At 35.5% G+C, this 24,849-nt stretch overlaps 1 protein-coding gene across 2 annotated transcripts in view; it reads right to left on the reverse strand.

Moving 5' to 3' along the window:
- Positions 1–17,021, reverse strand: part of LOC117337901 (ATP-dependent RNA helicase DDX1-like) — a 191,224-nt gene extending 174,203 nt beyond the window's left edge. For both annotated transcript variants that reach the window (XM_033899045.1, XM_033899044.1), the window contains exons 1-18: positions 16,977–17,021; positions 15,681–15,732; positions 15,086–15,149; positions 14,507–14,536; positions 14,087–14,177; positions 13,783–13,836; positions 13,447–13,533; positions 11,520–11,680; positions 10,579–10,651; positions 10,051–10,127; positions 8,887–8,940; positions 8,505–8,565; positions 7,127–7,185; positions 6,551–6,574; positions 6,263–6,315; positions 5,643–5,703; positions 3,205–3,303; positions 2,956–3,096 (exon numbers count right to left, since the gene is read on the reverse strand). In XM_033899045.1, coding sequence (XP_033754936.1) covers positions 2,956–3,096; positions 3,205–3,303; positions 5,643–5,703; positions 6,263–6,315; positions 6,551–6,574; positions 7,127–7,185; positions 8,505–8,565; positions 8,887–8,940; positions 10,051–10,127; positions 10,579–10,651; positions 11,520–11,680; positions 13,447–13,533; positions 13,783–13,836; positions 14,087–14,177; positions 14,507–14,536; positions 15,086–15,149; positions 15,681–15,732; positions 16,977–16,992 — 1,257 coding nt within the window. In that variant the 5' untranslated portion in view covers positions 16,993–17,021. The remainder of the gene's footprint in view (positions 1–2,955; positions 3,097–3,204; positions 3,304–5,642; positions 5,704–6,262; positions 6,316–6,550; positions 6,575–7,126; positions 7,186–8,504; positions 8,566–8,886; positions 8,941–10,050; positions 10,128–10,578; positions 10,652–11,519; positions 11,681–13,446; positions 13,534–13,782; positions 13,837–14,086; positions 14,178–14,506; positions 14,537–15,085; positions 15,150–15,680; positions 15,733–16,976) is intronic.
- Between the last annotated feature and the right edge of the window lie 7,828 nt (positions 17,022–24,849).

Below are 24,849 nucleotides of genomic sequence, written 5' to 3' on the forward strand. Positions count from 1 at the left end.
CAAGTTTTAGCAACTTTTACCTCTGCAGTGATTTTTGATATAGATCAAGGTCATACCCTTTGCAGACTTTGAGTATTAGGTCAATGAATACTATGATTCTAGGCCTTTATGTTAATAACAGGTTAAAATAGGAGTAAATGTCATTTCTTTTTTAACTAAAATTTATACAAATTAATGCCAGCAAGCTACTGGCTAAGTACTATGATATATATTCTATAATTATTTATGAAATATATTTTTTTACATATTTGACACAGACAGGGACCTTGAAGTCAGCTAGGTCTAACTTTTTTTTTTTTCACAACACCATAGGAAGGTCCTAGTTAAATATCATGACTTCAAACCAAACTGCTCTTAAGAAAATAGACAATGAACTGAAGAGAGGTAATAAATGTCTGCCCTTTTTGCAATGGATAGTATGTTCATAAGTTTTACTATATGTTGAATATGTGACCAACACTTTTATATTATTTTCCAGACGAAACAAAACTTTTCAAGTTAGTACATTCATTTTGGAATCATGGCGCTCAAATTAGATAGCGGACAATTCTTTAACACTTAAAACCATTATCAATATTCCCACAGCCAGCACACTGCTAAGCATGTAATAGTAAGATTCAATAATATACTCTGGTTATTCAAAAGTAGATAGACAGATATGAAAATACTTGCCCTGATCTTGGATACACAGTCTTAAATTTTTTTGATATACATGTACAATGTATTTATGACATATATTTTGTTCAGGTTGTTTTCAAATTAAGAGAAGGTATTGGTAATTCCCTAGCCCAAAATTTTTATACAGAGTAAAAATAACCCAATAATTAAAAATCATCTTAGACCTACACTACAGCTACAGAGGACATCCTGCTGATGGCCAAGAAAGTATTCTTAAACCTACGACACACCACACCTTCACCTGATGGACAAGAGAGGATCCTTAACCAACCCCATAACACACCTATACCTGATGGACAAGAAAGTATTCCTAAACCTACGACACACCACACCTTCACCTGATGGACAAGAGAGGATCCTTAACCAACCCCATAACACACCTATACCTGATGGACAAGAAAGTATTCCTAAACCTACGACACACCACACCTTCACCTGATGGACAAGAGAGGATCCTTAACTAACCCCATAACACACCTATACCTGATGGACAAGAGAGGCTTCCTAAACCTACCCCATAACACACCTATACCTGATGGACAAGAGAGGATCCTAAACCTACTCCACAACACACCTACACCTGATGGACAAGAGAGGATCCTAAACCAACCTCATAACAAACCTACACCTGATGGACAAGAGAGGCTTCCTAAACCTACCCCATAACACACCTATACCTGATGGACAATAGGATTCCTAAACCTACGACACACCACACCTACACCTGATGGACAATAGGATTCCTAAACCTACGACACACCACACCTACACCTGATGGACAATAGGATTCCTAAACCTACCCCACAACACACCTACACCTGATGGACAAGAGAGGATCCTAAACCTACCCCACAACACACCTACACATGATGGACAAGAGAGGCTTCCTAAACCTACCCCACAACACACCTACACCTGATGGACAAGAGAGGATCCTAAACCTACCCCACAAGACACCTACACCTGATGGACAAGAGAGGATCCTAAACCTACCCCACAACACACCTACACCTGATGGACAAGAGAGGCTTCCTAAACCTACCCCACAACACACCTACACATGATGGACAAGAGAGGCTTCCTAAACCTACCCCACAACACACCTACACCTGATGGAAAAGGAGGATCCTAAACCTACCCCACAACACACCTACACTTGATGGACAAGAGAGGATCCTAAACCTACCCCACAATACACCTACACATGATGGACAAGAGAGGCTTCCTAAACCTACCCCACAACACACCTACACCTGATGGACAAGAGAGGATCCTTAACCTACCCCACAACACACCTACACCTGATGGACAAGAGAGGATCCTTAACCTACCCCACACCACACCTACACCTGATGGACAAGAGAGGATCCTTAACCTACCCCACACCACACCTACACCTGATGGACAAGAGAGGATCCTTAACCTACCCCACAACACACCTACACCTGATGGACAAGAGAGGATCCTAAACCTACCCCACAACACACCTACACCTGATGGACAAGAGAGGATCCTTAACCTACCCCACACCACACCTACACCTGATGGACAAGAGAGGATCCTTAACCTACCCCCACAACACACCTACACCTGATGGACAAGAGAGGATCCTTAACCTACCCCACACCACACCTACACCTGATGGACAAGAGAGGCTTCCTAAACCTACCCCATAACACACCTATACCTGATGGACAAGAGAGGATCCTTAACCAACCCCATAACAAACCTACACCTGATGGACAAGAGAGGATCCTAAACCTACCCCACAAGACACCTACACCTGATGAACAAGAGATGATCCTAAACCTACCCCACAACACACCTACACCTGATGGACAAGAGAGGATCCTTAACCTACCCCAAAACTGATATCTAGGTAATGGACAAGAATGGATTCCAAAATCTACCCCACAACATGCCTTCTGCTAATAGATAAGAAAACAGACAAATTGACTCTTCAAGGAGAGATAGAATGACCGCAACCTGCATGTGAAGCGGAGATACTAAAATTGACTAACATAAACATAAATACAAAACAATGTTGATATGAGGTGAATGAAATGTTCTGGTGACATCATTATATCGTTGCATGCAATCATTCAAATATTTCATGACGTCATTCTATTGTTGTGAAAAGGGAATCTGCCTGTCTCAATCCTTGGGCAATTTCAGGAAATCTCACACAGTAAAAGTTTGGAATCACCTGTAGTCCTGAGTGAGAGAGATTAGACATCTATATATGGGCATACAAAAGACAAATAATTTTATTCTTACAGCCATTTTCTTGACATCAAATGAGTGGAGTGTGGCCGAGCAGACGATCATCTGGAGCCGTTTACCATCATTGGTGACCTTGGGAATCTGCTGGTGCAGTCTGTTAATAAGGTCACTGTAACCTTGAGACAGGAGGCCATCCTACAAGGTGAAAAATGAAAAACAATTTAATTTTGAAATGTGGTAATGAAATCAAAAACAATATAATGGCATTAAAACTTATTTTTTAACAAAACTGGGAGAACTTACACATTCATCAAGGACAAAGAAACGGACTTGGTGTAACAGCAGTTTGCCTGTGGAGATAAGGTCTTCTAGTCTTCCAGGTGTTCCAACTACAATATCCACCTGACAAAATTAAAAAGGAAATATAAACTACATCATGTACCATTGTCAACAATTTGTATCTCACAACACACAGTATCATATTCTACTCATATATCCCTCCACAAACAACTTCTGTAGAGCTATTCCACTCAAGGATACCCAACACAATATGTAAACTTTATTAATTTTACAACAATTGCAAAACAATTTATATCAAATTAAGTAAATCATGGTTGTTTGTCTGGATTGAAGTGCACAAGGGGTCTTACTGTGGGAGGAAAAATCCACATGGTCGGCAGGTGACCCATAACCTTTTCACATCCGATCAGGGAAATCAAAACCTGGTCGCCTAGGGGAAAGGCAAGTGTTACACTGTACCACTGTGCCATCGGACCACCCAACCCTACATTCACTAGTCTCCATCCATTTCTCTCTCTAGGATTATTCTATTCTACTCAAACCTCCACTACTGCTGTTCTGGTCATCACTTGTAAAACAAAGGCTGTTCTACACAGCTCTTCTCCCTCCCCAACCTGTAGGACTAACATAGACTGTTCTACACAGCTCTTCTCCCCAACCTGTAGGACTAACATAGACTGTTCTACTTACCCCCTCTGTAGGACTAACATAGACTGTTCTACACAGCTCTTCTCCCCAAACTGTAGGACTAACATAGACTGTTCTACTTACCCCCTCTGTAGGACTTACATAGACTGTTCTACTTACCCCCTCTGTAGGACTAACATAGACTGTTCTACACAGCTCTTTCTCCCCAACCTGTAGGACTAACATAGGCTGTTCTAATTACCCCCTCTGTAGGACTAACAAAGACTGTTCTACTTACCCCCTCTGTAGGACTAACATAGACTGTTCTACTTACCCCCTCTGTAGGACTAACATAGACTGTTCTACTTACCCCCTCTGTAGGACTAACATAGACTGTTCTACTTACCCCCTCTGTAGGACTAACATAGACTGTTCTACTTACCCCTCTTTGTAGGACTAACATAGACTGTTCTACTTACCCCCTCTGTAGGACTAACATAGACTGTTCTACTTACCCCCTCTGTAGGACTAACATAGACTGTTCTACTTACCCCTCTTTGTAGGACTAACATAGACTGTTCTACTTACCCCCTCTGTAGGACTAACATAGACTGTTCTACTTACCCCCTCTGTAGGACTAACATAGACTGTTCTACTTACCCCCTCTGTAGGACTAACATAGACTGTTCCACTTACCCCCTCTGTAGGACTAACATAGACTGTTCTACTTACCCCCTCTGTAGGACTAACATAGACTGTTTTACTTACCCCCTCTGTAGGACTAACATAGACTGTTCTACTTACCCCCTCTGTAGGACTAACATAGACTGTTCTACTTACCCCCTCTGTAGGACTAACATAGACTGTTCTACTTACCCCCTCTGTAGGACTAACATAGACTGTTTTACTTACCCCTCTTTGTAGGACTAACATAGACTGTTCTACTTACCCCCTCTGTAGGACTAACACAGACTGTTCTACTTACCCCCTCTGTAGGACTAACATAGACTGTTCTACTTACCCCCTCTGTAGGACTAACATAGACTGTTCCACTTACCCCCTCTGTAGGACTAACATAGACTGTTCTACTTACCCCCTCTGTAGGACTAACACAGACTGTTCTACTTACCCCTCTTTGTAGGACTAACATAGACTGTTCTACTTACCCCCTCTGTAGGACTAACACAGACTGTTCTACTTACCCCCTCTGTAGGACTAACATAGACTGTTCTACTTACCCCCTCTGTAGGACTAACATAGACTGTTCTACTTACCCCCTTTGTAGGACTAACATAGACTGTTCTACTTACCCCCTCTGTAGGACTAACATAGACTGTTCTACTTACCCCCTCTGTAGGACTAACATAGACTGTTCTACTTACCCCCTCTGTAGGACTAACATAGACTGTTCTAATTACCCCCTCTGTAGGACTAACATAGACTGTTCTACTTACCCCCTCCGTAGGACTAACATAGACTGTTCTAATTACCCCCTCTGTAGGACTAACATAGACTGTTCTACTTACCCCCTCTGTAGGACTAACATAGACTGTTCTACTTACCCCCTATGTAGGACTAACATAGACTGTTCTACTTACCCCCTCTGTAGGACTAACATAGACTGTTCTACTTACCCCCTATGTAGGACTAACATAGACTGTTCTACTTACCCCCTCTGTAGGACTAACATAGACTGTTCTACTTACCCCCTCTGTAGGACTAACATAGACTGTTCTACTTACCCCCTATGTAGGACTAACATAGACTGTTCTACTTACCCCCTCTGTAGGACTAACATAGACTGTTCTACTTACCCCTCTTTGTAGGACATCCATCTGGTCTTTGACATTGACTCCACCAATAATCAGCAACTCCCTGTCAACACAAAACAACAACTGCTTATCAGTCATGTTTGTTTGTTTGTTTGCTGGGTTAATTGCCTATGAACAGCCTGGGTCATATTGAGGCAGGGGTCTCCTTGATGTAGTTGGTGACTACCTCACTGAACAACACAGGGGAAGCCCATCACATGCTGTACCAGTTATGAGTAGTGACATTGTGAACATACTGTCGCTGCTTTAGCTTTAATTCAGACATACTGTCGCTGCTTTAGCTTTAATTCAGATAATATTTTGCAAAATAAAAAAGTTGTGAATCATAAGTAAACCACTAGTCAGTTACAATTTTAATATGCAATAATTGTCAAATGAATACATAACATTTTCATTCAAATTAACTTGAATTTTACAGTTGATTTATACATGTATAGAAATATTCTGCCTGAACTCCTACCAAGCAATACTATATCAAATATACACTATATCCATATAAGTCAGGTGTCAGTTAATTCAGGTGTCACTATGTCCGTATAAGTCAGGTGTCAGTTAATTCAGGTGTCAGGTTTTTCTGCATATGCTTTATGATAGGCAATTACCTAATGGAAGGGTTTGACAGATGAACTTTGAACTTCTGGATCTGTGTGAAAGTCTACAAATAAATACAAAAGTTTAGAGTGTGGTTACTAAAATAAAATTGTGTTCATCTCACAGGAAGAAAGACAACTCAATTTAGAAAATTTTACAACACAACATTCATGGTTTAAATTTAATCTTTACTTTCTTTATTTAGCTTGAAGTGTTATGATATATAAAAGTAAAAAATAAAGGATTTGAAAGATACTATTATTTACATCTACATCAAAATGCTTATTTAAGCTATTTACCTGTTCTGCAAGTTCTCTGGAAGGCTGTAAATAAAAGTTGGTAGAATATATATCCACTCAAAGTTCCATCATAACGGTTATCATTTTATGGTCCTATACATGTATAACTAAAATAATCCATTTTAAGTACAAACATTGATATATCAAAATTCATATAATTCTTTCTCAAATCATATGATTCCATTGCCTTTGAGTGAGTGTATGGAATGCAAGCATCATCTACATAAATGTTACTACATAACAGGATATTGACAGGATATCAAAATAATCTTTCTGTAATTCAAAATTAGTTTTAAATATTGCCAAAAGGAAAACTTCAATATCTTTAACTTTAAATTTCTTGATTTATGAAACTATTTCTGAACATGTCTTCATAAACAAGAACATGATAAAATATATTACAGAAAACAATTAAAAATGCATATCACATCTTGTTTTTTTTCATGTTTTTTTTTACCTTGAACATTCTTTACAAGTTACATATTTAATAGTTTCCTCAGACCAGCATGCAAATTTGGTCATCTGAGCAACATCAAGTTTGTATACAGGAGTGATGTGATAATTGTGAACACCAACCTCTATTATGATGGCCTGTGGGGCATTAGGGGCAGGCTTAGAACTAACTGCCGCTCCACCTAAACAAATATACAAGGTATACATGTATAAATGAAGATTTATAATCAGTGACGAATGCATTTTTATTCGCAAACACGACAATGAAATAGTTTATATACTCTCCAACAGATTCCTAACCTTTGACCTATGATCTTGTCAGCCAGTTTTATTTACAGTCAAACTTCGATGTTTCGAAGTTCAAGGGACTAACAGAAAAATTTCGAAACAGCGGGACTTCGAATTATTCATGGTTGACAATAGATCAATATTTTCTTGATAATGACCATATCTGTTAATGTTACATGTCCTCAGTGTCTTCGTGTTGATCGTCTCCTGTCAGGCTAACATCGAAAAGTTTAGTTAATTTACCTCAAACACAACAAAATAAAAATGCTTTTCATTAATTATACCTAAGCATTTTATTAATTAAACAAACTATGTATCGGTTACAAAACACTTATATCACGTTTAACAGATAAAGCAAAAGTACAATGCACACTTACGTTGGGCTCTTTGCTAAAGACACGTGTGTTTACATTATGTGCATATAAAATACGGAATGCCGATCGGTTGGAGAATGCATGATTGAATGACAAATAATCGATTTACTTGGATATTTATGTATAAGTTTGAAATGTGACACTTTGAATATGAATGAAGACATTGCAAATTGTTTGTGTTTAAAATTGGTCTGCTTGTTTTACTGTTCCATAAAATTTACTAACCGACCGCTGATTTCAATGGCGGCGGAGATCACCAGAGACGACTACCGAAATGTTTTACCGGAGTGATTAAATGTCATGGCTTCTAAATACACTTTTTATCTATCAACTGGATCTGATTATTAATTAACCCCATGATCGGGAGTGACAACACACGCTATCGTTATCCCTCTTATCAGTCAGGACATTTGTGGGAGAGGTGTGAAATCTTGCCCCAGGGGTCACGACAAACACCTGTCCAGTGGTCAGTACAGGTAAATTTTTTGTTCGAATCATGAGACGTCAATTACCCATAATATCATAGCTAATGGGCCATGAAAAAAGTTTGATACATCGAAAACTTCGATTTGTAAAAATTTGATTCATGCATAGGTTCGGTTTGTTAGTAGCGTTATATAGTAAGGAAATTCGGGACCAAGCAAAAAGGTCGATACAGCGAGAAATTTGAATCAACGAAGTTCGAATCATCGAGGTTTGACTGTACTTACATCAGCAAATCTATACCTTAGAAGCATTTTGTTTTTATTTTCTTCAATGTACTTTTTTTTCATTTTTCACTGAATTATGTAAGAAGGGCTATTGGTTTGGTGTTTAAATCACATTGTTATCATACTTACTGGAGATCCTGGACTGTATAACACACCGAGAACTTGCCTGGGCTAAACCCACATAATTCTTCTGTAATCATACCAACGACAAAATATTACCAGAAATATCTACATTTGGATGTACACCAATTAAGTTTAATTACCATGAAATAACAGAATATTTACTATTCTGCTCTCTCAAAATATCTTTGTATATCTGCCAATAATTTCAAAACCTCATTTATTTATTCTGTCAAGAAAGTCAGGAAGAAGAATGTATTTCATTATGAACATAAATAAGACTCCATGTATAGGTATAAGATAGGATGAGTTTTCAAATTAGATAATCAATTCAAACTCAAGGTTAAAACCTGTATAGTCTTCAAAACCCACACTATGTATCATTACTTACTCCTGGTGGGAACTTGAAAGGTGTTTTACCGAAGTTGAACTCCATTTCAGCATTCTATAAAATGAAACAAAAACCATGTATGATGGTAACTGGATACTTACAGCCACAACATAAAGAGATTGTATGATTAACTTTTATTTGTCTTCACAAATTATGCAGTGACTGAACAAAACACATTTTCTTATTCTTGTAACTTATACCCACCGGTATATATAGAGGTTACACAACGAGTGGTTGTTGGATATGGAATTTATTTCACACGAGTAAGTTATTTTTTTAAAGCTACAAAAGACACGAGCTTTAGCGAGTGTTTTTTGCAACTTTTAAAAAATAACTTACGAGTGTGAAATAAATTCCATATCCAACAATTTCGAGTCGTGTGACCTGTTTCTACCACAATAATATCGGCTTGAATCAAAAGGAAACGTGGCCAAGTATAATTTCGCGTATGCAAATAAAGTGTACCCGTGACGTCCAGGACCCGGTGATACGACGTCATTAGATTATTGATGACGTCAATAACAATTGCAGCTTGGGTCAAAGTTCACCGTGTTAGCCAATCAAAATGCGTACAGAGTTTATACCACGTGTGGTATAAACAGATTGTTAATCAACAGCTGTAATGATTAACTGATGGTCTGAGAGTTGAATAACACAGGGTATTGTGGTAGAAACAATTTTACTTGTCATCTGCAATATTTGTTGACAATATTTAAATGGAATATATAATGTATTGCATTAGTTATAAAAACAGATCAGTCATAGATCATTGATGTAGATAGGGCTATCCTCTTCCATATTATAATCGTAAATGACGCCCTATCTTTTTCCCCTCTTACATAGAGTCTATCCAAGGATAAACCCATGGTGCACCCCTTTCATTTACTTATTTTTAGTACACATGCCCCCTAGGCTTATATCCAGTAAAATACAGTATGAATCATTGATATTTTTTAAATTGGGAATTTGGTCATGAGTCAATAGTCTATTTCTTTGAGATAGAAAATTGAATTGTTTGTCGTACTAGTATGGGAGGAATGTGGGTCAGGAAAAGTATGGGTCACTACGGATTATGCCATAGCATAATGATAGATTAGTTTTCATGATCAAATTCATTATTTGAGGAACTGTGTGAATTTCTAAATACATGTATACCATACAAACCTTCAGTGTGACAGCAGCATAGAACTTCTCAGTTTTTAAGTGAGGCGGAATATCATAGGCTTTTCCCAGGTCCACACCTAAAACCAAGTATAACACAACAGCATAATCACTTTTTTATCCCCCATAAAATAACAAACACAAGACTTTCTGATTATGACAAAGTGTTGTAATCTGATTTGCTTTCTGATTATGACAAAGTGTTGTAATATGATTTGCTTTCTGATTATGACAAAGTGTTGTAATCTGATTTGCTTTCTGATTATGACAAAGTGTCTGATTCGCTTTCTGAAGATCTTTGACGAAGATTTTCAAAGTCTGTATTTAACCTTTAACATCTGCTCCAGCTTTACCAAGCAATAGGAAGTCACAGTAACCCATGGCCAAGAAATAGAACTATCAGCTTTACCATTATAGCCTATTATCAAGAACACATATTTTATAAGCAAAGGAATGTCATACAGACACCTTTTATTATAAATTAACCACTGAGTATCTGAAAAAAAATAATTCTGATAATGTATCACCTACCGTTTTTTGACCAACGGATTTCTGCATTGTCGATGTCCAAGAAGCAACCAATTGTGTCATTCATGCCATAAACCTTTAGGACACAAAGACAAGAAAGTTTAATACCATTTCTACAAGCAACAGTGTCATACAAATAATATATATCTTTTATAACTAATAAGGGCTGTTCCTGAAAAATATCAACTAAGGCCATAAAGAATTAATTTATTGGTTCTAAGGCCCACCAGCATCCAAAAATATGTAGCCCCATTGCCGATTTTATCGCAAAAAAATTCTGCCTTCAAGTTCGCGCTTTAGTCTCACCAGTATTTCAAGGGTTTGAATGAAAAGGAGTTACAAGCGCTAAAAAGACCTAGCTAGTTGATGCAAATGGCTGACTACCTCCGCGCCTACGATGGCTGTGATATCCATGCACACACGGCATGCAGATTCGGAAATAATCAACAATAATACTACCATGGAATACACTTGGGGGATTTTCAGAAGCTTGTACAATGGCAGTACTATACACTTCCATATAGGATGGGTCCATTGCGATTGTGGCATGGACGTTTCCCGACAAACCAACAGAAATGCCATGTTTCGTTTTTGTGAAAAATGTTTTGTTTTTTGTTGGAATTAATGAACACAGAAGTTGCTTCAAAAGATTTATTAAAATATTTCATTCTGATGTGAATAAAAAAACAATTAAAAGCCCTCATCTGTTTTTTATCCAATAAAACGGTAAAATAAAATGCCACCCTCCCTCAACTATTTTTTCAAAATTTGGCCTGAGAACCAACTAATTAATTTTATATGGCCTTAACGGGAGGACCCTATTTTGTCAAACAGCTAGGATCATCTGTAGAAGTTATTTAATTCAGACAGTACTGTATAATAGGCTACATTTTCTTCAGCGCTGTTTTTGAAACATGTACTACAACCATTAGCGGCAAACCCACCTGTCCATAAGAGTCAAACTGTCTGCCCCAGGACTTCTTGCCCGTTCCACCAAAACCAAACCCAAATTTGTCAGTTCCCAGATCAAGTGTGGCCTTGTCAGTTGCCCACCCCACACGACATAGTCCCTCATCTGTGACTGTCGACTCGAAATAATAGCGACCTGAAACAAGAAATAAATAATTTTATTATATTTTAACCAGTGAAATATCAAAAATTATTCATTCTATTAAAGTGCTTTTTTCACTAGCTACGTCATAATGCATTATCGAATACATATTACATCATGATTCGGCGTACATTTGTGAGCCATTATCTAGCAGTATTTTCAGAAATACCAAATATACAGTGGAACTTCGTTAACTCGAACTCGGAAAACTCAAATACCCTGCTTAACTCCAAGTACTTTGTCAGTCCCGGCCGAATTCTCTCTTTATCTTAGTAAAAAAAACTCGGAAAACTCGAATTCGGAAAACTCGAAAAACTCGGATAATACGAAGTGAAAATTTGGTCCCAACAATAAAAAACCTACTTGAAATGATCGAATAACTCGAAGTATCATTTTTTCAACATCGAAATTCCGTTTTTATCGGCACTACAAACCTACCGATTATTATATGCTTCATAAATTCATTAAAGAAATTGTCGGTGGAATCTTATAACAATAACTGTCGGTGATAAAAAGTACTGTTTTACTTACATCAGGTAATACCCTAAGGCGGTCGCCGATAATAGTACACACGATAGTCAACAACTCATCTACCCACTCGCTCAAGCGGAACTAATCTCTGACACACCGGTAGATCTACTCGGCTGATGTTTTTACAGGTGTAGAAATGAAACAGTCACCGGTGCCTATTAAATCTTTAAACTGCTGAAACAATAGCGTAATTACTGCCCAGCTGTTCAGAATATGACTGTAACGGCCGGAGCTGTCTTGGCCCATTAAATCGGATAACACGCCAACTCAGTAACCGTATCATTTTATACGCACAACGCCCAACTTCCTGTGCTAATACACATGGAAATGGCGTGGTTGTCGGTAAAAAGTAAGTAGGACTATCAAACAGTATTTTTATGTCCAATATAAGGTAATGGTTCTGTTATTATTTACATATAATCTGTGTTAAATTTAAACGGTTATTTGATATAACATTAATAAATTGTTATTCGGTTTGATTCCATTTTATCATTATTCCTTTTGCAAACATGACATGTACATCAGATCGTTATTGAAGTGACTAAGCGAAAGAAACTTCATCGAGACTGTGTATAGACAAAACTACACCAAACTACGAGTGACAGAACGAAATATTACATATACATTTACATGTATTGACCAGTCTTTACACTGAACTGATGAGCGACAGAGCGGAGTTATAATGATTATATAATGTTTACAAATATTGACCAAACTTTGCACCAAAAATGACAACTCGCTTAATTCGAACACTCTGATAACTTGAAGTTTTCTCGTGGTCCCGTCGAGTTCGAGTTAACAAAGTCCCACTGTATTTCACTCGTGTGACTAATATTTTGATATTTTCACAAGTATATTTTAGATATCCTCTATATCACCTCATCTATCACATAATTGGCCATTTATAGCATATAATACTGCCATGTCATCAATATCATAAAACACATGTTTTATAACACTATTGTGATATTATCAATAATTTATGATGTCACAATACAGGACGTCACACAATTGCTTCTGGTGAGGAAAACATACCATTCACCTGTCTTACATAGAAATTAGTTATAAGAGTTTTCCCTTTTATTCTGATAAGTATAAGTTCTGTAATAAACAGAATCTTACACTCGCAGCTAAGATTTTATCTTGTTCAATAATTTGTCGTTTAATAAATTCCATAAGACGTAGCTATTCATGTAAGATCCTCTGTTATCTCCCTTTACACTACCCACCTTCCTGAGTTACAGCCTTGTTGGAGCGTGTTCCGTGCCATTTCTGTTGGTCTCGAGCTTGACATAACAGTCCCTCAGGATCAATGGCTGTAATATTATTAAATGTATTTATATTTCAGTCACATTTCAGCAATTGTTACAATTTTATACCTATATTTTCCTATATACAACGATTAACATATTTTCATGAAATATTCTTCTTCCATTTCAATCTATCAAAATCATACAACTCAGCCAGGTTACAATTTTGGCAAAGGAGTCATATCTTATCTACCCTGTGTATATATGTATGTAGATTTATTTTGATGTAGACATCAAGCTACACTGTGTAATTACCCATAGCATCTCCTCTGTCATGCATGTTCATCTTCCAGGCATTTCCTCCAGTACCTACAAAAACAGCAAGTAAAATTAATCAATGAAATCATGAGTGATAGTTACTCTCTACACTAATTATGTCATAGGCTTATTCAGACTATAAGTCAACAAGTGAGATGTCTGCCATCAAGCTAACTAATTCCATACAAAATTATGTCACATATCATCGACAGGTATGTAGTAATATCTTATCTTTTAAGTCATCATTTTTCATTTTTCTTAGAAAAATCTACAGAAATACTTGTGAATACTCTAGTCTAACCTGCTGTTTTCGAGGAAAGCTTTCTTCCCTTTCCTTCCTCCTGGTCTTTCAGTGTTTCATACACAATTTGCATTATTGGAAGACAAAACGCCTGCAAATGTACGATAAGCATGTAATGAAACAGAATATCTGACAAAACAGCTGCCAGTTGTCTTATAACAACTCAAGAGGTTTTCCAGATTATTTTCTATGATGTTCAACATCATTTTCCATATTTAAACGTACAGAGATTAAATACTCTGCAACAGTTTCAACTCTTTTTTTTTTATAATGGCTTTGTATTAAGAACTCTGCAACACATTCAAATCCTGTTTATCCTGAATACAAAGCTACTACATGCAAGAAGACATCTACATTGGCAAATTCTTGATTGCTTTAGAAAAATACAACATCTTAATATAACCTATAGGCTATACTTACTCCAGTTTTCCCGCTACCAGTCTCAGCTGCCTGAAAAGGCAGATTATCAAAGTGATTACTATAATAATTTTCATCATACAATGTATATATTCTCATGTCCTGTATCTGTTAAACTTTTTAACCTAAATCATGAAAATAGCATTCAAATCCTGTGTTTTTCCAGGCCATTTAGGGAAAAAGCCACCAGGCAGAACTTTTTGAGTAGTATAAAACAAAAGGATTGAAGATTTTGAGAATTTTTATGATTTCGCCAGGAAAAAATAAGCAACATACACAATTTGGAATCATCAACGAGACCATCATATCCGGTCCCAAATATATAGGGAATACTCTAGAGTCATAGTTACAATGCAGGTATTCAGTTTCAATTACATTAACAACTATTCAATTATAAAATAAGTAATAATAACTATAAATACAACAATTACTATTAATATTAATTAATATTAACATCAACATAATTAAGCGAAAAAAAAGCAACAATTTTTTTATGTAAATCTGCAGTTTAAAATATCAAGCAAAGAACAACAAACTTAGTTTAAATATTTTCGTAAATTAGTAACTTGAAGTAAAAATTACCATAAGAACATCTCCACCACCGAGAATCATCGGAATTGCTTCTGATTGGACATCAGTTGGTAAACTGTAAGGAAAACAAACATGTCAGAAATCACACATCCTTGTCATACAAGTTTTATTCTGTATTTTAAATATCAATATATGTTCAAATGATATCTGCAATGACAGCGCAAAACAGGTATATTGTTTTTGATTAAATGGTCATTTTGATGTTAAGATGATAAAAATAGTCTGATAACTCTCTACAAAAAGATGTTGCAGTGAATTGATATAGGTAATCACTCTATTTCTAAAAAAAAAAAAATATATATATATTCATTTTCCAACACTGATTTCACAAAGAAATATATCTCCGAAAACAGTTTGATCAAGTGCACACTTTTTCTTTGTGTTTTTGTAAGTAAATAGTCCATGTGTATATAACAGTGGATATAGAACTAAAAATGATAAATTAATTTAAGCGATTCTTAGATGACTATTCTGTACACTTTGACTAAACAGCATATTAAAGACGGGATGTATTACCACATAAAATGAAACTACATGAAACTAAAAATGCTGTCAGTATTTGAAGAATGAAAACAATAAATCTTACGTCCATTCCATTTCCTCCACTGCCTGTCCAATTTCGGGCATAACGCCCATCTCTGTAAGAAAGAAAATTATATTGCTACATTCATACACCATGTTTATAAAACAATGGATACCTGTGTAGCTTAGAGTAATTAGTATAGTCATATACCCTCTGCAATGTTTATGTTAAAGCCAACACCAATTTAAATATCTGTCACCTTTTCTTCAACAACAAAATGATTCCATTCTCATATGGCCCCCTTCAAGTTATAGTCAGAATGATCCAGACTATTTAGCTGGTGTCATTAATGGATGACAGTCCAAAATCCTTGCTATATCAAAGCACAAAATTGAGGTATCCTGACCTGAAATTGCTTGTCTGACAAACTTTTCAAATAATGGAGAAAGGTTATCAATTACAAATATCAACCTGAAGACAAATAAATACATAGTCATACAGTTCTATAGACATTAGATCCTTCAATTAAACATACAGCATACGATATCTACAGTGTACATGTAGGCCTACAGATCTCAAAATCAATGAACACTGGAAAGGATTAACCAAAACATCCTACCTAACTGCTTCTCTGCGGAATGTACCGAACTGGAAATGAATAGAGAAGACAACCAACAAGTGCAGAGAGTCTCTCAAGCCTAACAGACGATCTCGATGACAAGTATAACAAGTAAAGTATACAAAGCAGTTACATCATACATGTACATGTATATATAGAACCATTCCGACTATCGGGTACGGTGTAGCTGTGAAACACGTCCAACATATATCTAATGACAGTGTAACACGTAAAGTTAATAGTGTTACAATGTATCTGTATAGACAGTTAAGTTGTCATGCTGATAACGCTAGCCAGCCAACGTTGACATAACAACCAACATGCGAGATGTACCCCCCCCCCCCCCCCCCCCCCCCCTCCTCAAAATTCCCCCGTTTAAATTGAATTTGAGCATTGAATTGCTGTCGTTAACCCTACATCAGTATCACATTTGGTTACCCGAATACCAAAGTTTAATAGAAATCAAACCAACAGTCATGTCACCTCAAATTAAGCGAATTATTTTGAAACTTTCTGAAACATCTTGTGGATGTTTCACCGGCCATGGGCGCCGCCATATTGGATTTCTTCACATGTATATTGATATTAGAGTAGATAGGCCTAATGGCAACAAAATGATTTGTCTACATGTGTACTTATGTAGCTCTTCAAATAACGAAATCAAGTTATCGTTTTCGAGATCCTGTAAAATGTTCAAAAACTCCTAGTATTACTTAAAAACGAGTTATTATCAGACGAACCTTCGAAAGCCGTCATGATGAAGATGCAGATTCAGCAAAAGTGCCATTAGTTTCGTATTTGAATAGGATAACAAATATCAGACTTTACTTGGAGAAAAAATCAATTGTTTCCTGATAATAAAAATATGCTCAAATAAATACATGTATCTATGTAGTATTGTTTAATTCTGGTATGGAGTGCGTACTGCTGGCGATGTCGTGGCGACAAATTTAAAGTAGATCTAGCACTATTCACGCACACGTGCAAATCCGGTATAACGTTGAAAATGGACCCCCATGGAAAACGTTGAAAATGGAACCGGGATGCCGTGGAAAACGGAACCAAATATTAAATGTTCTTAAACGGTCACGCACGCGTAACACACTGCGATCTCCGATTTCTGATCCGTTAGCGAAAAAAAAATGTTTTAAAAGTCTTTTATTTTTGTTTTAGTCCATGTTGACTTTATAAATAACGAAAAGTCAATAACTTTCTCTACACGAGCAAGTTACAAACTTTCGATATTATTCTCACGTCACGTCACGTCACGTCACGTCAGATATAACTTTAAATGCATCGATGAATTCGTGCAACTTACTCTCTAGAAAACGATCCCGAATGATTGCAAAATTACTAAATTCATTTTCCGCCGGGGGGGCAACGTTTTTACCGTGATGTCCCTTTTAAATTGAATGCAAGCTGAATAAGTGGATGCATCTATTCAAATGACACATTTGCAGTCTTATTATCACCAAAAATGATTCAAACTGATATAATTTTGTTATCCGTGCTGAAACTGCGCATTTATTAATTACAATGTAGTTCGTTAACTTATTTCACCAGTAGTTTTACATTATAACCACCAGCATTAAAACTATGCCGTTTATCTTTTTTAAAGATATTTCTTGTTAAAGATATTTCTTGTTTCAAATGTAAGCGTGCAGAGTTTGCAAGTTTTATAGCCTGATTAATTGACCAGTCTCCTGGGCCTACACAGAAAAAGCTCAAATGGCAATGTAAAAGGGAAAAAAACAATTAACATCTACTTGACACAGATATCACAACTACATAACTGGCCTTCCCAGGATTAGACAGACTGTTCCATACCCGGGCGGCCTCAAAGCGGAAGGACATCTGTCCATACCTTCTGGTTTTCGCCCTGGGGACAGTAACAGTATTAGCTTTCCTGAAGTTGTACAGTACATTATTTTTTTCCACAAGGTCACAGATAAAATTTGGTGATATATTATTTAAAATCTTATAAACTTCTTTAGCCTACCAATATGTAAAAAGTACTACGGAAGCCAGTTAGGGTCACAGCGAAAAAATATATTATGTCGTAATAACGACTTAGTATCTCGTAATAACGACTTAGATATGTCGTTATAACGACTTAGTATCTCGTATAATAACGACTTAGCTGTGTCGTAATAACGACTTAGTATCTCGTAATAACGACTTAGCTATGTCGTAATAACGACTTAGTATCGCGTAATAACGACTTAGCTATGTCGTAATAACGACTTAGTATCTCATAATAACGACTCAGCTATGTTTTAACTTGGAGCAAGTCATCTGTGTAGTACGGAAGCCAGTTAGGGTCACAGCGAAAAAATGTATTATGTCGTAATAACGACTTAGTATCTCGTAATAACGACTTAGCTATGTCGTAATAACGACTTAGTATCTCGAGATACTAAGTCGTTATAACGACATAGCTAAGTCGTTTTTCGCTGTGACCCTAACTGGCTTCACCGCTACGCGGATTCTTACAGAAGTTTGCAAACAAAATGTGTTTCATACTCCGATGAAATAAAAAAATAATTGACATCAACCCTTATAATTAATTTCTTTTTCTCAAATCAATACGCAACGTCAATTGCCGTATTGTGACGTCACTAGCGCTAGCGCTTCATGTTGAATTTGCCTTTGTCCAGTTGGCATTCATCAGCCCATAACTTCCAAATGAAAGCAGTTCAATGCTTATATTTACATTGGACAACGAATTTGAAAGACTATATCCAGGAATTTTACTCTGATAATGAATGAACAAATTATTATCGTCAAAGACGGAACAGCCTTTTCAACAGCCATCTTTCGTTATCGCCGACGTGACAATTATGACGTCACTATAATAATGACGTCATAATAAAGATTTGGAAGTTATGGACTCATAACTTCCAAGTTAGCTTGGTAAAGTTATATAGTGGGGCTGCAGTGTAAATGTAAATATTTAAGCATTGAACTGCTTTCATTTGGAAGTTATGAGCTGATGAATGCCAACTGGACGAAGGCAAATTTAATGAAGCGCGTTAGCGCTTCATGTTGAATTTGCCTTTGTCCAGTTGGCATCCATCATCCCATAACTTCCAAATGAAAGCAGTTCAATGCTTATATTTACATTTGACAACGAATTTGAAAGACTATATCCAGGAATTTTACTCTGATAATGAATAAACAAATTATTATCGTCAAAGACGGAACAGCCTTTTCAACAGCCATCTTACGTTATCGCCGACGTTACAATTATGACGTCACTATAATAATGACGTCATAATAAAGATTTGGAAGTTATGGACTCATAACTTCCAAGTGAGCTTGGTAAAGTTATATAGTGGGGCTGCAGTGTAAATGTAAATATAGAAGAATGAAAAGAATTTTTCGACCAATCACATTTGAGTATTTACCATGAAAACAAAGACAAATTATTTATATGTACATGGTGGAACTTAATTCAATACATTTAAGCATTGAACGGCTTTCAATGCCAACTGAAAGCCGTTCAATGCTTATATTTACCATCTGCGATTTTTTATTTAGCTGTATCAAGTTCCTAGGCCTCTTGCAATGATTGCGCAATCAAAAAATAATTCAAAATGGCGTACAACTTGAACCGGAAGTGCGAAATAAAAACCGAAGGTACCAAAATCATCAGAATGACATACTGCATCGATCTATGTAATAATATTCAAAAAATAAAAAAGTTCAAAATGTTGTGACCTTTGACCACATAGCTAACTTTTTTATTTGACCTCTGACCTGAAAACTTTTGGTGGGTAAAAGTTAGCGCCAGGCTTTATCTACAAATAACATAATTACCTGACCTCAGTAAAATGAATGCTTTTTGAGTTTTGGCAATTTTAAACTTTTCAATACATGACGTCATGGCGGCCATGTTGGATTTCAAACCGACCCCAAGATAACAAGACTTGGTCAGTACCATCTCATAGTCATTTTGTCAAAGTTTGTGTTGAATCTCACTGGTGGAATTTGAGAAGAAGTTTAAAATGTAAAACGATTTTTAATATAGAATATATAAGGAAATTTTCAAAATGGCGTACTACATTAACCGGAAGTGCTATTAAGACAGCGAAGGTATCAATATCATCGGAATGACATACTCTATTGATCTGTGGAAGAAGTTTTCAAAAATAGTAAAAAATGAAAAATTTCTAAAAATAGCATAACTTTGACCTCCAGCGAGCTTTTTTTATTTGACCTCTGACCTGAAAACTTTTAGTAGCAAAAAGTTAGCTCCAGGAATTATCTACAAATAACATAATTACATGACCTGTGTAGAAGAATATTTTTTTTAGTTATGGCCATTTTAAACTTTTCAATACATGACGTCATGGTGGCCATATTGGACTTTGGACTGACCACAAAGTTTAGTGCTGAGTCGCACTGGTGGAATTTGGGAAGAAGTTTAAAATGTAAAACGATTTTTAATATAGAATATATAGGGAAATTTGACTGGTGAACCGTGGCGACTCGTATTTATTTTATAACTGGCATTTATTTAAACAAAAGAGCGCATTGGTTTAAGTCGGATAATGGCCTCAACCTGGGATTTCTTTTGAATACAACCCAGAGATTCGGGCTAACGCCCTCATCTCTGCGTCACGGGTACACATTACAGCATTATATTCTATGAAAATGATACATACATAATAAGAATATTATGCATTTATTGTACTCGCAAAATTTCTCTTAAAATCCGTTTTTATTGTTCTTCAGTTAAAAAATATGAAACAATAAACAGTTCAGGAAAATTTGATCGACCGTACGCGTGCTGATTTTGTATATAAAAGGTGAAGGTCGCGGTCAGTGTTTATCGGCTGCATGATTATGCATTGCCACCATGTTCTGTACAGAATAAAAACATCCCGCATATTATTGTTACTATTTCATCGGTGTATTCGGAATTTAGAAATAAATCAATGACAGACAAGTACTTTTACTGTCCATTTTTCGGATGGAAGACAAATGTAATTTATCGTTTATTCTTTCCTTATATTTTTCGGCGGCCATGTTTTACTTCACCTGTAAAGCAATTGTATCGTTGGATACTTTTGAGTCATATTTTCTGTAAAAAAAGTTGATTGTGGTGAATTGATCAATCAACTTAAACATTTGGTTAAATTTTGTGTCGTATTGATTTAATTTGTGCTTGTTTCCATATTCAGTGTAAATATTAAAAAAAAAAAAAACCACTTTAATGCGATTGTTTAAATTACATTCTTTTATATCATTTCAGCAAATTCAGCCTGGTATAATTTTTCATATATGGTGTAACTATATATCTGATTATCAACATTTAAATGAGCATTTAAATTGGCATAATTGCGGAATCTTAAATTCATACTTTTTCACTGTAAAGCAATATTAGTTAGACTTTGTATTTTTTTCATATTGATAACCTTTTTCCGTTTTTCAGATTTGTATAGATAATTAGTTATTGTAGAATTATTGTAATATTCTTTAAAAGTTATATCTGTTTCATGTTTATATTTTGTTAGTAGTAACAGTTTTTGTTTATATTTTATCTTACTTAGAATAATATAGCTATACATGCGCATTTGTATTGTATTTTTCATATTTGTTATTATATTTAAGTACTGATGTCAATGTTTTAGCTTCATCGGGATATGAAAAAAATTTGCAAACAAATTTTTTTTCATACCTCTATGAAACTAAAAATCAATTGACATCAACGTTTATAATTAATTTTTGAAAATAATTTTCTAATTTAAAACATGTTTTATGTACAATTTTACTGGATTTATATGGGATTATTTTTCTCAAATCAATACGCAACGTCAATTGTCGTATTGTGACGTCACATTTTTCGCGCCATTCTCGGAATTTGTTTCATAGTGGTAGGGAAAAAAATCTCAACCAATCAAAAAGCCGCATTCTGCATACAAACAATGGAAAATTAATTATAACACAATATAGATTAGTAACTGCAGAACTGTTGTAATATTCTTGTAAAGTTGTATCTGTTTCATGTTTAATCAGTACAGGTTTTCTTCAAATAGCTATACATATATTGCTTTTTTCCAGATTTGTTTAGATTATCATATAATTACTTTATAGATCAGTTCTTGTAGAACAATATTCTTGTGTGTATCTGTTTCAGGTTTAGCTAATAGAAATATTTTTTGTTTATCACACGGAATGGCAAATGCACAGGTCAGCGTTAACTTCATCATCAACAGATATTGTCATTATTAATAGTTAACATGTAAAATTAGTGCTTTGAATTTAGAAAACAATTTCTAATTTTTTTATTTTATAATTTGTACATGTATATTTAATCTGATATTGTCATTATCAATAGCAAAATATATAGTTAGGCATATTGCTTTGAAAATTTGTATATTTATTGATATAATATTATCATTTCATTATAAGTAGTAAAATATTCTATATGATAGTGCTTTGAATTTAGACAGCTATATCTGATTCATATACCAGAGCTGACCCTATTTTTTTTTACCTGAGTTGGTATTTCATATTGAAACAGACTATAAACTTCAAAGAACTTCCTACATAAACGCCTTCCTTTATCTTTACCAGAGTTGGTTTTTTACCTGTGTTTTTCACCTGGTATCTGATTACATCATGATGGTAACTTATACCTATAGGATGTACATATAAACAAAACCTATTAATTACATTTATATATTCATAATGAATTATTTATCTTAAATCAAAGTTTTTTTTTAATAATCATTTTATCATTACATATATTAACAATAAAATTTCACAAATTTACAATGATCATATGTAACAATGTCCAGTAATATTAATGAATGAATAATTGTGTTGTCAAACAATTACCAATTTACAATTCACCAATGTGATGGTAATTACACTGTAATTGCCACTAATTGGATGAGTGTGACAATTTGGTGACCACTTTTCAGTTAATTAGAATTACCCTTGGTGCCCATGGAGAGTGTTGAGGACGTGTGGTTCAACGCCTTGGAAGAACTAGAGGATGCTGACTTACCCGTAAACATCCTACCCTTCACCGACTACGTCGTGTCACAATATGGATAGAGGGAGACAGACAGACTTGGAACCCCTACTTGACGTCGCACCACCAACGACCTGGAAGCCTGGTACGGGAAACTGAAGAAGTAAGTCCGCCACTCCCATCCTAACATCTTCGCCATTATCAGAGTCTTCCAGGAGATCTAGGGAGATCCAGGCCAGCAACGAGATCAACAGGATACAGAAGGACGCAGGAGGACCAACCAGACCACGCACCAAGAGAAACCGGAATATCGACCACCGCCTCGTCCAACTCAAAGAACGACTGCAGGACCACACCATGAGCCTGATGGACTACGCCGACGCAGCATCACACCTTCTTCACTTGGAGTAAAGATAAAATTCACGGAAGAAACCCGCATATGAACTGTAATGACATTAATAATATTGACATATACTGTATCTTAGATGTTCTATAAATGTGGTATGTTTTTTATAAACAAAAAAATCTAAATGAATTGTTTCCAACTCATGAAATGTACATGTATGTGGTAAAATAATGTTTAATTAAAATGTATTGATATGTTTCGCATAATGTATTTTAAAGTAACATATTGTAATGTTATGTAAAATATGTCTTATATGAATGAAGGGATTTGTAGTGTAATATTTTCCATAAAATGAAATTAATGTAATTAGTGCTTTCATGGTGATATATGTTGCTGATTGTAATGTATTATCTATATATGTCTGTCGTTATATAATTTAATTTTGTGTCATTAGTACTCATAACATGTATTCTTTCTATAATGTTTAATTAAAATGTATTGATATGTAACTGTAGTTGATATGTATCGTATACTGTATTTAATGTAACATTGTAATGTTAAATATGTCTTATATGAATGAAGGGATTTACAGGTAACGGGTATATATATATCTATTTCCCCACTTTTTCCAGGTAGCACAGGTAAATGACTACAGGTAAAACACAGGTAACAGTAAAATGGAACAGACTATAATTGGTTTTCCTTTGTTCTCCTATATCAACACTTTTCTTTGAACTTTAAAAAGTGGGCAAATGGAGAAACGCCCCAGCCTAATTTCTAACCACGGATGTAACCATTTAGATATACATAATCCCCAAACAACAAAAAGCTATGCACAGGAGAATTGTTTTCACAAGTCAGATTTATAGAGTTTCATTCTTTGGTGTTATACCTATGCATAAAGTAAATCCCTGAACACTTAATTGAATTTTCTGAACTTATATAATTTTACAAGTCATTTAATAACAACGTGTATATTATCGTGATAAGGGTACTGTCCAGTAATGTAGGGGTACTGTCCAGCAATAGGTCAGTAGCACTTGACGCGAATGTCTAACCCGCACATATATGGTACATGTAATATAGCCTCGTTGTGAACTGGTACCCTGTAGTCGATAGATAGGGGAAATGTTTTATTGGGAAAAATTGAAATAACAACACGTTTATTAATATGCAACAGGTAACAACATAGAACCATATGTAACAAGGAGAAATGTCCATGCCTATTTTGTTTAATATACTGTATACTGTAGCTTGTAATTGTGGGATTGAATGATGAAAC

Source organism: Pecten maximus, chromosome 11 (assembly GCF_902652985.1).
Source record: "Pecten maximus chromosome 11, xPecMax1.1, whole genome shotgun sequence".
Taxonomy (NCBI): domain Eukaryota; kingdom Metazoa; phylum Mollusca; class Bivalvia; order Pectinida; family Pectinidae; genus Pecten; species Pecten maximus.